The sequence below is a fragment of the Protopterus annectens genome, chromosome 4.part0 (genome assembly GCF_019279795.1).
Source record: "Protopterus annectens isolate FY-2018-M chromosome 4.part0, PAN1.0, whole genome shotgun sequence".
Taxonomy (NCBI): Eukaryota; Metazoa; Chordata; order Ceratodontiformes; family Protopteridae; genus Protopterus; species Protopterus annectens.
Window position 1 is genome coordinate 1,034,831,815 of NC_056733.1, and position 16,261 is coordinate 1,034,848,075.

At 42.1% G+C, this 16,261-nt stretch overlaps 1 protein-coding gene across 2 annotated transcripts in view; it reads right to left on the reverse strand.

The window, feature by feature from the left end:
* LOC122799721 (protein bicaudal C homolog 1-like) overlaps nt 1-16,261 on the reverse strand; it is a 1,306,264-nt gene that overhangs the window by 939,151 nt on the left and 350,852 nt on the right. For both annotated transcript variants that reach the window (XM_044068975.1, XM_044068974.1), the window contains exon 7: nt 7,486-7,674. In XM_044068975.1, coding sequence (XP_043924910.1) covers nt 7,486-7,674 — 189 coding nt within the window. The remainder of the gene's footprint in view (nt 1-7,485; nt 7,675-16,261) is intronic.

Sequence of the window (16,261 nt, forward strand, 5' to 3'; positions counted from 1 at the left end):
CTCAGAGGCTGGACCTGTAAGAAGTCTTTAACTGTCTGCATAGATTTAGCTTTTTCTTCCATCTTTTTTAAGATCGCTTCTGCCTTGGTGCCAAATAAGTTGTCTTTGTTCAATGGGATGTCCAATAATTTGGATTTGACATGGTCTTGCAAGGTCTGTTCCTTAAGCCAAGCATGCCTTTTAAGGATAGAACCAGGGACTGCTGCCCTGCAAGATGCTTCTAGGGCATCAAAGCCACATTGCAAGGTATGCTTAGTAACTTGACTTGCAGAATCCATTAGTTCCTGTAATTCTTTGTTTTCTGCACAAGCAGGAAAGGAAGATATTTTTTGTTTGAGGAGTTCCATGGTATGCTGCTGATATTTCAGTATGTGGAACTGACAATTTAATGCTCTAATAGCAAGAGTAGCAGAGGTGTATACTTTTTACCCCATCTGTCTAAAGATTCGAGAATCCCTGTCTGAGGGGGTGGGATTCTTAGCTGAGATTGCTTTAATTCCTCTAGGTCCCTGAGAGATGACCTTTGGGTCAGCAGTAGGATTTTTGAAAAGGAATTTGTGAGAGTCAGGGACTTTGTAGTACCTGTCAGGTTTCCTGGGAACAGGAGGAAAGATGTTAGGAGTCAAACTAGACTCCATAAACACATCATCCACAACATCCAGGACAGAAGGAATGGCCAAAGGTCTGTGCTGTGGTAAATCTAAGAATTCCCTGAGTCTCCTTTTTGACTGAGGATAGTCTTGGCATTCCCATTGGAAATGCTCCCTTAAAGTATGAAGGGTTTCCCCAAATGAAAAATCCTCGGGTGGAGAGGCAGAAGGAACGGATTTCTCTGCATCAGAATCCTCATAAGCAAAGAAAGGTTGCATGTCTTCATATTCAGATGCATCAGAGTCATCAGACTCCTGTTCAGATAAAACTACTGGGGACAAGTCTCTTTTTCTTTTGGAAGGGGTAGCCTGGCTTCCCCTAATAAGCATAATAAGGTCTTCCGACATTTTAAGCATTTGAGATTGAGGCAAGGAAACAGGTGCCTGAGTTTGGGTCATTAGTTTTTTGGGTGTAGTTTGTACCCTGGGCCTTAGAAACTCGGTAGTTTTAGAAAGAACTGAAGATGTGAAAGAAGTTGTCAGTCCGTGTCAAGTATCGGTAGTGTGCAGTACTTCCTCCGAAGCCGGTGCCTGCTCAGCAGCTCCAGACCCATCCAAGGTAGAGACATCTGCAGGATTCTTAGTCGAAGAAGTGTCTTGCGGTCTAACAGATTCCGAAAGGGTCTTGGTAATATCCTGCGAATCCACAGAAGCGGGCATCAGGGGCTGCGAAAGTTCTTCACTGAGGACCGGAGAACTGACAACTAGCTTAGCAGAAGTGTCGTCGGCAGTTTTGGACCTGTGTGGTCTGTCTCTGTCTTTATCCTTACTTTTTTTGGAAGATCGGTAGTTGGATGGCTTACCAAAGCCATATCAGAATTCGAGGACTGAGAGCAAAAATATCTAGCTACAATAAGGGCCTGACGATGTATAGCTCTGGTGTTGAACAAAGCACAAAAGCTACAGCGACGGATGTCGTGGTCTGGGCCTAAACAGGTGAAGCAGTAAGAATGGAAGTCTCAGTGTGGTATTTGCTTTCCACAGGTGAGACAATTGTTAACTTTTTCTGACATCAGTTAGAGCAAGAAAAAAGGATCCCCAATGGGGTACTTACCTTTCGAAGACTTCAACTTCAATTCGGAAATGAAAACTCAGGTAGCGGCCGACCGGCACTCATGCAAACTGCTTCTGCTTCAGGCTCCTCGGCAAGAAAGACTGATGTAATGGCATCGGCTGCCTGATTTTATACCACTGATGACCTGATGTCAGTCCTGGAGTGACAGCAACCGACACAGAAATACTAAGCCTCTGGAATTCGGGCCGACTAAGGGCTACCCCTGGCAGGATAACTCAAATGTGATGACTGCAACAGTGAAACACAAAGAACATCCAATGCTACTAGGCTAAAATGGGGTCAACAAAATAATTTCTGGAGAGGTATTCTAAAATTTCAGTCCTACTTTGGATATTAGTGGAAAGGGTGGGAATGCATAAAACAACATTCCTGTCCATAGAAATGGAAATGCATCTGTTTTCCAGGCTTGCAAAGATCATTTGTGCAGAATTAGCTTAGTTGTCTATTTTGAAAGGGAGTGAGCAGATATATTTGAGGTGATCTCTAATGAGCAGATCTATTTGAGGTGATCCCTACAACTGGAACAGTTCTTAGAAGACCCTGTTCGAACTCCATTCATTAGGCTCTGTCCTGGTCCCGCTCAATTTGTCTGCCACTACATTTTTCTGATAGGATGTAAGATGCTTCGTGGGTTAAAGAATGTCATAGAGCTACCTCACAAGCCATCACAGCCAGCTTGCATAGGAGGTATTAGTTTGCACCTCTCTGATTGTTTACGTACCACATGACTGTGGTATTATCAGTAATCCGTAACCATTTGAAATGTTGAGACCTCCTATAGTGAGTTCCATAATGTTGAGACTGAGCAGCCAGAAAAATGGACTTATACACCAAGTCTGAGAAGGCCATTTTTTGGAATATTCCCTTTTCTCCAAGATATGGCTATCTTGCAGTTATTGTATACACATTTTGGGTGGGGTTTCCCCCACACTGAGGAATAAAGGGATGCTTGTCCCACTGTACAAAATAAATTTGAAGCAGAAGAGCAATGTTCAAGATTCACCAAGGCAAAGCCAAAAACTGGGATTTGACACTCCACAGAATGTAAATGAGGGTCCATGTGTTTTTTAGAAACCACTGTAGCTTTCTAATGTGTAACCTGGCTAGGGGAATCATGAGAAATCACAGAAGCCATGAACTCTAGAATCCTGACAAATTCACTTGCAGAAGTTTGGAACTGATTGGAGAAATGCAAGAAAATTTCCAGGTAACAACTATCTTCTTTTGTGTCAGAAAGGCCTTTTGAAGAGAAGTATCTAGAAGATATCCTAGAATAACAGTACTATAAGAGGGAGCCATGAAGGATTTTTTTTTCCTGGAAGCAACTTTCTGGAAGCCCAGAATGGTTAAAAGACATAACTTAAGTTAGTGACTCAACATCAGGATAAAGACTTTGCAAAGATAAGCAAGTCATCTAAATAAGGAAATATATGAATACCATTCAGTCTACAATTAGCTGTGACTGGAGCTAGGCATTTTGTAAACACACTTGAATTTGTAGATAACCCAAAAGGTAATGCTGAAAACTGATAACGTGACCTAGAAGCAGAGAACCTAATACATTTCCTGAAGTCTGTGGCTGTGGGACTGTAGTAATAAGCATCTTTTAAGTCTAGTGTTACCATGTAACTCATGGGAGGAATGAGGGGTAATAAGTTCTGTAAGTTCAACATTTTGAATTTTGGTACTTTCATATACAGGTTTAGAAATTAACGATAGAGTACTAGTCTCCAAGAGGGCTCTCTCTTTGGCCCTAGAAAAATTCTGAAATAATACCTCTGATTTAAAGGCACTGCATCTATGGCTCCTACGTTGTGTAAAGAGTAAAGAACTTGAAGAAAATATTCTATTTGGTTTGGTGGGTGGGGAGGAATTCCCCTGAAAGGAGATTTTTGTATCTGGTGCCATCTGTAACCTTCTTGCACCACTTTTAACACCCAAGAGTCTACCCCGATTTCTTGCCAAAGGGAGATATTGAGCACCAGTTTCTGGGATGGATTTGGAGAGGCATGTGCCAAAGAGTAGGGAAGACAGGAAAGACTGCGTCACGAATCGAAAACGTTTGGTTATATACCCAGGCGTATCAAGTCAACCCTATAACCACAGCAGCGGCTCCACGTACAGTATCTGCACAGTTATACTCACTGTACAAAGCATGTTTGAATATCTACGACAAGGTAGAAACAATTAGATTTAAAAAAAAGAGCTAACTTCATTAGGAAGTGTGGCAGAAAACTCCCTCGGACTGTCCATATAACACTGAATAAACATCGACATGCATGCCTGATAATTAAGAATTGCAAATGCTAAGGTGGAAACAGAAAATATTCTCTTACCTAGGCAGTCCAACACGTATTGGTTCTCAGGTTCCTAGGTAACTACTAGGCTATCTGCTTTACCATTATAAGCCTATCCAGTTTCCCTATTTGTGCTCAAAATAACCTATCCCATTTGGTTATAGATTGACCTTACCCGTTCAGCAGTCAGTAATGAAATATTACCCCTAATGAGAATAACTGGGATCATACCATAGATAATTTGAGGCAACCCATGCATGTGATAAGCATTTAAGAGCTGTCTCTGTCCATTATTACAGGGGGCAGTCCTGGGGCAAATTTTCTGTCTTCCAGGAATTAACTTTTTTTATGAGGATGGGGAGTCTGTTCTACAGCAGCAGTATCCTCTGCAAGGTATACTGGTCACTCCAAACCATTCTGTTGATGTTGCAGAAGAGGATTAGATCCCTAGACTGCATATTTCTGATGCTATTTGACTTGCTGATGTCCAGTAAATCCATCAGTAATGGGTTGGAGGATGCCTTTTATGCCAGATACTGGACACCTCTTACAAATCTATAGGGTACATAGAATAGTGACAGAGCACTGTGCCAGTCCATGTAGGACATGTTGTTTTGACTTTGTTTCCTTTTAATAAAGGTATGTTTGCGGATCCTAGCTGTTGCATGTGTATGAACAGATACATGTCAAAGGGGGCATTATATTCAATGATTGGTCTAATGAGGGCTGAGTAAAGGGGGAACAATGACATCCCTAGATTTAGACACAATCCAGGGAGGTCATGCCTGTTAAACCTGATGGACTTCTTTGAAAATGTCACCAGAGCCATAGATGAAGGCAAATCTGTGCATACAGCCTACCTTGACTTAGCCAAGGCCTTTGACACAATCCCGCATCTGGGCATCATTGATAAATACTCTCGGTTGAATATCAACCCTTATGTTGTCAGGTGTGTTGCTAACTGGCTCACCGACAGATCATAATCAGTCAAAGTTAGGGACTTTACCTCAACCAGCAGACCTGTCAGCAGTAGGGTTCCACAGGGGTCAGTGTTTGGACCCCTATTGTTTGGAACATACTTCTTGGTAGTTCAGGCCAAAACAGAGGGGCTGTGGCTGACTAAATTTGCTGACAACTGCTAATTAGATGCAATTATTGAATCTCCAAATGATGTCAAATGGTGCCAAAGCCATGGACTCAAACTCAAGGCTACAAAATGCATTATCATCCTGTTTGCTAAAAACAATATCCTTGCAGACTGTCATATGAATAATAATATTCCAAGTAATAACTCAGTAGTGACAGACTTGGGAATGCAAGTTTTCTGTAGCCTAAACTTTGACCACCATGTGTCTACTGTAAAGGCATTGCCTCAAGAGTGAAAGAGGTCATAACTCCCTTGTACTTGACTCTCATCAGGCCAATAACTGAGTACAATGCTCCCTTTGGTATGTACCTTACTAGGTACCTGCAGCAACTTGAGAGACCACAGAGATTTCTAACCAAGAAAATTCAGGGTCTCCAGCACATGTCATACATTGACAGACTGAAGACACTGTCACTGTACTCAGTAGCATACAGAAGACTCCTTAGAGGAGACTTGTGTCTGGCCTACAGAGCAATCTCGCACCCAAACCTAATGGAAATACTGCACATCCCCAAGTCAAATGGGACAAAGGTCACCCGGTCCAGGGACATCTCCTATCTTGATTATTTGCTACTGTGAGCCAGATGGCAAATCTAGCACATGACATAATGGTTTATTCCCAGTTTATTTAGAATTTCTACTATGCCTGAGTGAGGAATTGTGTCAACAACTTTGACCAGGTTGAGGTATGTGGCCTGCACCATTTTGCCTTCATCTATTGCTTTGGTGACCTTTTCAAAAAAAAAAAACACCAGGTTGAGTAAACATGACCTGCCTTCATGAACCCATACTGAGATGGGTCCAGTGTTTGGAGGCTTCCTATGTCCTGATTGATTAATCCCATGATAAGTCTTTTCATGGCTTTGCATATGAAGCTGGTAAGACTTGTGGGTCTGTAATTGCCTGAGTCTCTGGAAGGTCCTCCCTTATGCAGGGGAATGACTGTGGCTGTTCTCCATTTACTTGGTACAAAACCTGTATGGAGACTGAGATTTAACAGTTTTGCTAGGGGTGTGGCTGAGACTGAACAGTGTTGTCAGGGGTGTGGCTGAGACTGAACAGTGTTATCAGGGGTGTGGCTGAGACTGAACAGTGTTGTTAGGGGTGTGGATAAATCGTGCTTAATACTATTTAAGATGCATTCAGGGATATTCTCAGGACCCATCAATGTAGTATTTTTAGCTTTTGATAACACTTTTAGGACTTGATTGATGTTTTCTGTATAAAAATTAGATTTGAGATGCATGGCTAGGCTTAAAAAGGCCCTTGTGATCATTAGCTTAGTACACACCTATGAACCTAAATGCCTATCAGTGGCGTGGCTTGTATTAGGTCATTCTCAATCCCCTTCATCTGATCTGGTGGGGTAGCAATATAATGTAGTGGGGGAGCAATATAATGTAGTAAACTATGGACGGAGGGAGCAGGAGGGAGGGAGAGAGAGGGAGAGAGACAGAGAGTGAGAGAGAGAGAGGGAGAGAGAGAAAGTTTCCTCGGGTATGTCATAGCAACAACCAGAGAAAATGGAGTGACACACCTACATTCTGAAAAACTAAAAGCAGCCTATTTTCTTTTCAGAGTTCAGGTAAAATTATATTTTTGAAAAAATGGGGCCTGTGGAATAGTAACTGAACCGGAGTACAATTTGATTTAAACCACAGGAATCTGTGAAAGTGCTTAGTGGTACTTGCTATTTGAGAGTTAAAGCAAGGCAGAGAGATGCTCTCATTAAAACAGAGCGTTGTGACTTAGAGAATTTGATGCTCTGAAGAAAGAAAGTGACAGAAACTGTAAGTAATTTTGAAAACCTGTGCTTGACACACTTAAGATATGCAATGCTTTATTTCAAGTGATACTATAAGTAATATTGTCTAGGAGAACACTCGCAAAGTCATTTTGTTATCCAGAGACTGATTTGTGAGGAGCTTATCAAACAGGTTTGGAAATATTGAAAGGTACTGTTGATGTTTCAAGCCAAGAAGGCTCATCTATATATTGAACTGTTAATTCCGGTTCTATTACATGCTAAAGCAGGCTTGTGGAGAGCAAACCTTCTTTTACTGAAAATGTAGTTAAGTGAAATAAGTTCCAGGATAACAACAATAAAAAAAAGCTTCATAAAGTTACATGTACTGATTAACAAAGTTTGTTAAATAAAACATAAGACAAAACAGAATCTAAGTAAAGCATTATTAGACTCAACAGAATCAGGAAATTCTTAGACATTAAAACACATACATAATATGAATAATTAAAAACCTGGCTCTTTCTCAGTAAGGTCAGCTAAAAAATAAAAAAACAATGGATCATTCTTACCTTAACAGCAGAAGCTTTCCCATGCAGGCCTTTCACTATACATGTTGCTAGAGGAAACTTAGAATGATGCTTAAATGAAACAGCAACACCAAAACTCTGCATTATATGCTGAATTATGGGTGCGTTTATATCAGGCACTGTTGCTGTTGTAATGGGTATGTCAAACATCAGAACCAGAGGCTGCAGATCCTGAAACATAAAACAGAGTTCTGTAAATATATGCCACCATAATGTATTGTAATTAAGGAATTAGTACTGCATGACTAATGCAAACATTTTTACAGATATCAGACTGAACTAATAATTATTCATACATCATTCATTAATTTTGGAATTGGGAGACATACTTTTGTAGTTGGGAGACATACGTCATGGAAAATGAATCACAGAATGACTTTACAATGCACAACTATTTTCTATAACAGTAAAACTTCATAACGATATTTTATTTTATTTTTATTTTTATTTTATTTTACATTTGTTGACCGGGCTAGTCTAGCTGGATATATGTCCATTTTCAGTAGAGGCCCGGGGAGAAAAGCTCCAAACAGAAAATTGACAAAGTTAAACTAAGCAATTCTACAGAATTAAAACTAGGCAATACTAAATAAATTGAACTAAGCATTTCTATACACAAAACGTAAAATAAACAAAAATTTTTTTTTTTTTTTTTTTTTTTTTTTTTACAAAATCACACTAGAAAGTTATGAGCAATTATTAGATAAAGGGAATAATAAATGTATCTTGTTTTCATTATAGGAGAGTAAGAGTAGAGTTGAAGGCAGTGGATACAGGTGTAGGAATAGAGTTAAGATTAAAGAATGGAAGAAAAAAGATATCAATGGGGGTTAGTACATGGACAAAGCCAGTGTGCTTTCAGATGTTTTTTAAGATGTTTCTTGAAAAGAAAAGTAGAATTAATGGTAGATAATTCAGCAGGAAGTTGATTCCAGACTTTACCTACGGTGTTAGCGAAAAGAGAATCACCAGCTTTGTTATTAGCTTTGCTGGATAAAACTAGGAGCTTGTTAGCAGAGCGTAATGTAGGTAGATTATTGTAAGGAGTAATAAGATTAGACAAGATAGGAGTGTTGTTAGGGAGGTGTAGTATCTTTTGTGTTATAAGCAATTGTTGAAAGAGTATATGGTTTTGCAGTTCTAGCCACCCTAGCTGTTTGATGTTAAGACAGTGGTGAGTTTTAAAGGCGGAACTTGTGATAAATCTAGTTATGCTATTATAACATATGGAGAGCTTAGTGAGGTTGCTTTTGGAAAGATTGGTATATATGACAGAGGCATAAAAGAGGGTGGAAATGAGGTGGGTCTGAGCAATTGTTTTCCTTGCAGAGGGGGTAAGGAAGGCTTTTATTCTGTAGAGTGAGCCAAGTTTTCTGTTAACAGACTTAATGGTGGCGTTTATGTGTTCATCATAATTGAGATGATTATCGATAGTTACCCCTAGTAGATGGGTTGGAGTGTCTGGGAAGATGTTGGTACCATTGTTAGAGGTTATAGAGAAGAAAGGAGTGGCTGATTTATGAGTAGGAGTAAAAAGCAATAGCTTTGTTTTTTTGGGGTTTGAGAGGAGGCAGTGTTGCATAAACCAGTTTTCAACATTTTGAAAAACAGTTTGTGTGAGGGATTGGAGAGAGGGTATATCAGTGGCTGTACATATTAATGTGGAGTCATCTGCATATTGAATGCAGGTGGCTTGGGGTATGTTGATGTGTAAGTTGTTGATAAATAAGGAGAAGAGTAGGGGACCTAGGATGGAGCCCTGTGGGACTCCAATGTTTACAGGAAGTAGTGAAGATAGACTGTTCTGCCAAAGTACTGCTTGCTGTCTATTTTCCAGATAGGATCTGAACCATTGTATGGCTTGGGGATTGAGAGAATGAGCCTTTAGTTTGTCAAGCAGCAGGTTATGGTTTACCATGTCAAAGGCTTTTGACAGGTCGATAAATAGAGCAGAAGAGAAAGAGTTGTTGTTGCGATTCTTGTATATAGAGTCGGTGAAGGATAGAAGGGCAGTAGATGTACTGTGAAATGGCCTAAAGCCATGTTGGCAGTTAGCCAATAGGTTATTTTGTAGTAAGTGGTTAAGTAGCTGCTTGTGAATACATTTTTCCATTATCTTAGCTAAGGGGGAGAGTAAAGCAATAGGGCGAAAGTTAGAAAGCTCTGTAGATGGTCCTCCTTTATGTAAGGGGATGATATGAGATACCTCCCATAAAGTAGGGATTCTAGCTTCAGAGATAGTTCTGTTAATAAGGATAGAAATGGGATAGTCTATGACTTTTGCAGCTATTTGTAGGTATTCAGATGGGAGTCGGTCAGCAGAAGGGGTGCAAGGTTTTAATTTTTGAAGAAGCTTACAGATGAGAGCTGTAGATACTGGTTGTATCTGAAAGGTAGGTGATGTAGGATTGCAGGTATTTGTTTGGGATACAGCAATGGGTGGTAAAGAATTAGCCAGGGTTTTAATGGCTTCTGTAAAGTAGTTATTAAAGGCGTCAGGGATCAGGTTGGAGTTACTTTTGTTGAAACCAATTGGGTCTGGAGTAGTAGTGTGGCCTGGCTGTAGGAGTTTCTTTATGGCAGACCAGAATTTTTGTGGAGTTTGTTGATTGTTTTTTTGAAGATGTAGGTAGTAGTCTTTTTTGTCTCTAAGAATATCTTTCTTTGTAGCATTTCTTAGCTGTTTAAATTGGAGATGGGTTGAAGGACATTTGGTAGATCTCCATTTGGCCCAGATTTTATTTCTGAGTAGTATCTTTTGTCTGGTTTGTGGTGTGAGCCATGGAGCAGATTTTGATTTTATTCTAGTGGAGCGATAGGGTGCGTGGGAGTCTAGGATTTTAAGAAAGTTAGTATTAAAGTAGGTAACAGCTTCGTCTAATTTTAGATAGGTTAGTGGTGACCAGTCACATGCTTTTAATTCAGATATAAAGCTATCTGGATTAAATAATTTTTTAAGCGTGAGGTTTTAAGTTGATGAGTAGTTGCAGTATGGACTTTTTCTCTAATAATGTAGGTAAGTGTGTGGTCACTGATGTCATCTGGGAGTGTTCCTGGAGTATAAGAATTAGGGTGGCTATTAATGAGGATCCAGTCCAAAGTACTTTCCTTTTACTGGATTTATGGATTCTTGTAGTAGATGATATTAGTTGTGAGAACCCAAAAAGGTTTATATGGTTGGTAGAGTTTAGTAAATTGCAAGTAGACCAGTCTATGTTAACATCACCAAGTATGATAGTCTCCTGGGGTAGTTGGATAGAGAGGTGGCTCAGTAGGTTCTCTAGAGAATTTGTGTTATTACCTGGAGGTAAATAAATGCAGATTATATAGATAGATTTGGAGTTATTTATTTCAAGTTTGATGGATAGGGTTTCAGATTTGGTGTCTAGTGATGGAAGCACATTAACTGTGGAGATTTTGAGGCTTGATTTATAGAGAATGGCTATACCCCCACCTTTTTTTATTTTACGGTCATTTCTGAGTATGTTATAGCCAGGAGGGGTGATTTCTTGGTCTAGAGTAGTTGGTTTTAGCCAGGTTTCAGTAAGACAAAGAATGTCGAATGAGTATATATCAAGGAGTGCATGCAGGTGGGTAAGTTTATTATTGATACTTCTAATGTAAGGTGAGATATCTTTAATTAGATTTAAATATTTACACTGATGACAATTACAGAATTAAATACCCCAAGAAGCATTTATCAGTAGTGCCATCAGAGATCACACACATACACACAAACACACACAACCATATCATGCTGATATATAAAAGCAGGCATTCAAGCAGTGCAGTCCATTTCTCTTCATTGTGTGACCGTAGTAAGCCACAGTCTCAGTACTCCATGGAGACATGATGGAACCTTCATACTATTACTGAGTGACAAAACACTGCTATTCTACAACAGGGTTGTTTGTACAAAGTACAAAGAAAGGATAAATACACATGCTGTAAAGAACAGTGAATATCTCAAAAACAGAAAGTACAGTTGTGTACACTTACCATAAATGTAGATGTTCGAGTGTATTCACTGTTGCAGTCATCACCTGTGGGGTTATCCCTGCTGTGGTAGGTCTCGGTCGGCCCAAATAACAGAGTCAATGTTTTTGTGTGCCGGCTGCCATCGCCTGTAGTCTGACACCCGTCAGAAGCAAAAGAGAGAAGTGGTCCTGGTGGCTAAAAGCCACCTTGGGAAGCTTGTGCCCCCCTAGGGGAAGATGTTAAACGGGGGATGGAGGGGAGGGAAACCAAGACTGCAACAGTGAATACACTCGAACATCTACATTTATGGTAAGTGTACACAACTGTACTATGTTCTTTGTGTCTCACTGTTGCAGTCATCACCTGTGGAAGGATTCCCAAAGCTGAGGAAAAGGGTGAAAGGATAGGCTGAATCCTAGGTATGGGACAGGAGGCCCTGCAGAATTGCAGAGGCAAACCCTGCCCTAGACTTAGAAAAGAGTGGTAGGTGATAATGCTTTGTAAAGGCATGGACAGAGGTCACTTCCAAGATGTCCCTGGTAGGTACTCCTCTGAGGAAGGCAGTGGAAGTGGAGGTTGCCCTAGTGGAGTGGGTACGGATAGACTTAGGGATGGGTTTCCCATGTAGTCTGTAGCAAAAATAGATACAGTGTGAAATCCATTTGGAAATGGTTTGTTTGGAGATGGGCTTCCCCTCTGCCCCTGGGGCAAAGCTTACAAGAAGCTGGTCTGTTTTTCTGAATGGCTTAGAATGGTCCAGATAGTATCTGAGTTGTCTGTGCATGTCTAGTGAGTGCAGAATTCTTTCCCCCTTGTTTTGAGGGTTGGGGAAGAAGGTGGGAAGGTGTATGGCCTGGTTAAGGGTCACATCAGATACCACCTTAGGCATAAAGGAGGGGTTATTCCTTAGGGAGACTCTGTCTGCATGGAAAATTATGAAGGGCTCAATAGCCATGAGAGCTTGAAGTTCTGAGACCCTTCTGGCTGAGGTGATAGCTAGTAGGAAGGCAGTCTTCCAAGAGAGCTATTTCAATTCTGTTGAAATGGCAGGTTTGAAAGGGGGTAAGGTTAGTTTTTCAAACACATAATTCAGGTCCCAGGCTGGCGTCGGAGGCCTTCTGGGAGGCCTGATATTAGAACCATCTCTAAGGAATTGCTTAATCAAAGGATGAGAGAAGAGGGGTGGGTCTGAATCATAATGGGCAGAGATGGCCGAGGCATGGATTTTAATAGAGGAGAAAGAGAGGCCACTATTGAGCAACTCTGCTAGGTAAGCCAGGATGAGAGGGATGGAAGGTTGGGAGGTACTGCCCTCTTTTGATTGTTTCCAGGAGCAGAATATTTTCCATTTTCCTGCATATGATTTTCTTGTGCTGGGTCTTCTGGCCTCTGTGATGATGTCCTGGACCTGTTTGCTTAACAGGGACTCCTCCTTTGTTTTTAGTGTATAAGCCATGCTGAAAGCTTGTGAGTCTGTAGGTCTGGGTGCAGTACCTCCCCCCCTCTCCTGGGTCAAGAGGTCTGACATCAGGGGAAGCAGTTTTGGGGGGTGTAAGGTCAGACTGCATAATAAGGGGCACTAATGCTGTCTGGGCCAATCTGGAGCAATGAGGATGGCCTTTGGTCTCTCCTCTCTTATTTTGATCAGAACCTTGGGAATAAGGGGCAGTGGAGGGTATGTGTACTCAAAGAGGGAGCTCTAGTGGAAGGTCAAGGCATCCACCTTGCATGCTAGGAGGTGATACTCCCTGGTACAGAACTTATGCAGCTGGTGGTTGAGGTGCAAGGCAAAGAGGTCCACTTCTGGGGTCCGCCACTTCCGGGTGATTTGCAGAAAGATTTTTCTGTGGAGCTGCCACTCATGGGGGTCCAGAAAGTTTCTGCTTAGGTGTGTGTTGTTGATCCCTGGTAAGTACTGGGCAATTAGGTGCAGCCCCATGGAGGTGGCTGTAAGCAAAAGACTCATGTCTAACCTGCACAGGGGGTAAGATTGGGTGCCTCCCTGCTTGTTGACGTACCACATTACTGTGGTGTTGTCTGTTTTTATAAGGAGGACCCCTGGCCTGAAATGGGGTTGGAAGGAAATCAGAGCCTTTTGCACTGCCATCATTTCTTTCTAGTTGATGTGCAAGTGAAGTTGCTGGGCATTCCAAAGGCCTTGGGTACACCTGCCTGCTAGGTGAGTGCCCCAAGCAATGTCTGAGGCATCAGTGCTGATGGTCTGGCTGGAATGGTGGAGGATGAAGTGAAGACCCTTGTTGATGACACAGACCTCTGCCCAGCAGAGAAATTTGGCCCTTATACAAGGGATCAGAGGGAGAGTGGTCTCAAGGGACTGAGAGTGCTGACACCAAAGGTTCTTTAAGTACCACTGAAGTTTTCTCATGTGAAGCCTGAAAAGAGGGACGAGAAGGATGCAAGATGCCATGTATCCCAGGGCTTGCAGGAACTTCCTCACAGTGAGGTGACTTCTGGAAGCCAGCTGGGTGACGTAGAGAGGCAGGAAGCTCTGCTTTTCTGGGGACAGGAAGGCCATTTGGGTTGGTGTGTCTAGCACAGCTCCCAGGAAAACAATTTTTCCTGGTGGGGTTTTGCTTTGATTTTTTTCTCGTTGATGGTAGGAGTTTCTTGACAAAGAGAAGGTCCTGGAGCAACTTTTCTTTGCACTCTGCCTGAATGAGGCAGTCATCCAGGTAAGGGTAAATCTGTACATTTCTCTGTCTACAGAATGCTACAGCTGGGGCCAAGCATTTGATGAATACTCTGGGAGCAGTAGATAAGCCAAAGGACAATGCAGACAACTGAAAGTATTGATAGCCTGCTCTGAAGCACAGGAATTTGTTGCATGATTCCCTGATGGGAATGTGGAGGTAGGCATCTTTTAGGTCTAGTGTCACAAGCCAGGCATTTTGTGTGAGCATAGGCAGGAGCTGCTGCAAGGTTAGCATTTTGAATATGGGGACCCCCAAGGAGGTGTTCAGTTTGGATAGATCCAGAATGAGGCACCAAGTGCCCTCTTTTCTTGGAACAAGGAATAGTCTGGAGTAAAAACCTTTTCCTGTTTGATCCAGAGGAACAGGTTCTACTGCCCCCTGGGATATTAGAGTTTGGATCTGTTTCAGTGCCTCTGCCCACTGGTTTGGGGAGAGTTCTGGGTACCCTCTTGGAATAGGGAGTTCGGTGAAGGAGAATCTGTATCCCTGAGAAATGATTTTTAAGACTCAGTGGTCCTTGGTTATAGAGACCCAATTGTCCTTGAACAGGGTGAGCCTTCCTCCTAGTTTTTGATGAGTGAAAGGAGGGCAGAGGGGGGAGGCAGAGTCATTGTGAGTGCTTGCCATAAAAGCTTGGATTAGAACTCCCTACCTTAGAGTTGGAAGTGGTCCATTGTTTGCTTCTTTGCTGGCCCTGGGATAGGGGCCTGGATGGCCTGTCCCTGCGGGGCTTAACTTGGCCCTGTCTGCTAGGTGCAGGGAAGGCCCAGTGCTTAGAGGAAAAGTTCCTGCTGAATCTGGGAGGTTAAACTTGAAAGAAATCTTTTACTGTTTGCATAGATTTTGCTTTGTCTTCCATCTTTTTAAGCACCTCTTCTGGTTTTTCCCCAAACAGGCATTCCTTATCTAGGGGTGCATCAATAAGTTTATACTTGACATTATCAGGGAGAGGTTGTTCCTTCAGCCATGCATGTCTCCTAATAACAGATCCTGTCACTGCTGCCCTGCTAGAGACTTCTAGTGCGTCATATCCACATTGTAATGAGTGTTTGGCCACTTGACAAGCAGAGTGTAGTAATTCTGCCAGCTCTTTTGAGTTGGCACCACAAGGAGAGGTAGCAATCTTCTGTTTTAATTGTTCCAAAGTGTGTTGTTGATATTTTAACATATGAAACTGACAGGTGAGTGCTCTGATAGCTAAGGGTGCAGAAGTGCATACTTTCTTACCCCATCTGTCCAGAGCTCTGGAGTCTTTGTCAGAAGAAATAGGATTCTTGGCAGAACTAGTCTTGGCTCCTTTGGGTCCCTGTGTAATGACCTCAGGGTCTGCAGCAGGATTCCTGTAGAGGTATTTGTGAGAATCCGGAACTCTGTAGTACCTGTCAAGTTTAGTTAGAGCAGGAGGCAGGGCATCAGGGGCTAGGCTGGATTCATGGAAAACATCATCCACCACTTCCAAAACAGGAGGGATGGTCAGTGGTCTGTGCTGGGGCAGGTCCAGAAACTCTCTAAGTTGTTTCTTTGACTGTGGGAAGTCTTGAGATTCCCATTGAAAATGTTCCCTGAGGGAGTGAAGGGTTTCCCCAAAGGAGAGGTCCTCTGGAGGGGGAGGCAGAAGGGATGGATTCCTCTGCATCTGAATCCTCATAAACAGTTAAGGGATGTTGTTCCTCTTCAAAAGCAGAATAATCATATTCCTTAGACTCTTGGTCTGTCATAATTTCTGGAAAAGGATGCCTTTTCCTTTTTGGAGTGGGGGCCTGAGTACCTTGGATAAAGGAGATCCTCCGCTATTTTAAGCATTGAACAGTAGCAAAGATGGTGGCTAGAAGCAGATTTCCTAGGAGTGGCCTGGCTTCTAGGCCTAAGAGAATCTGTTGGTTTCTGAGAAGCGGTAGTCGGATGCAAAGATATCAGTTTTTGTCTAGAATCAGTAGTGTGAAAGGCCTCCTCGGAAGCTGGTGCCTGCGTTGTGGCTCTGGTCCCAACTGAGGCAAAGACAGCCAAAGGCTTGGAAGATGAAGTAGATTTCTGCGGCATACTGGACTCCGAAAGGGTCTCGGCAG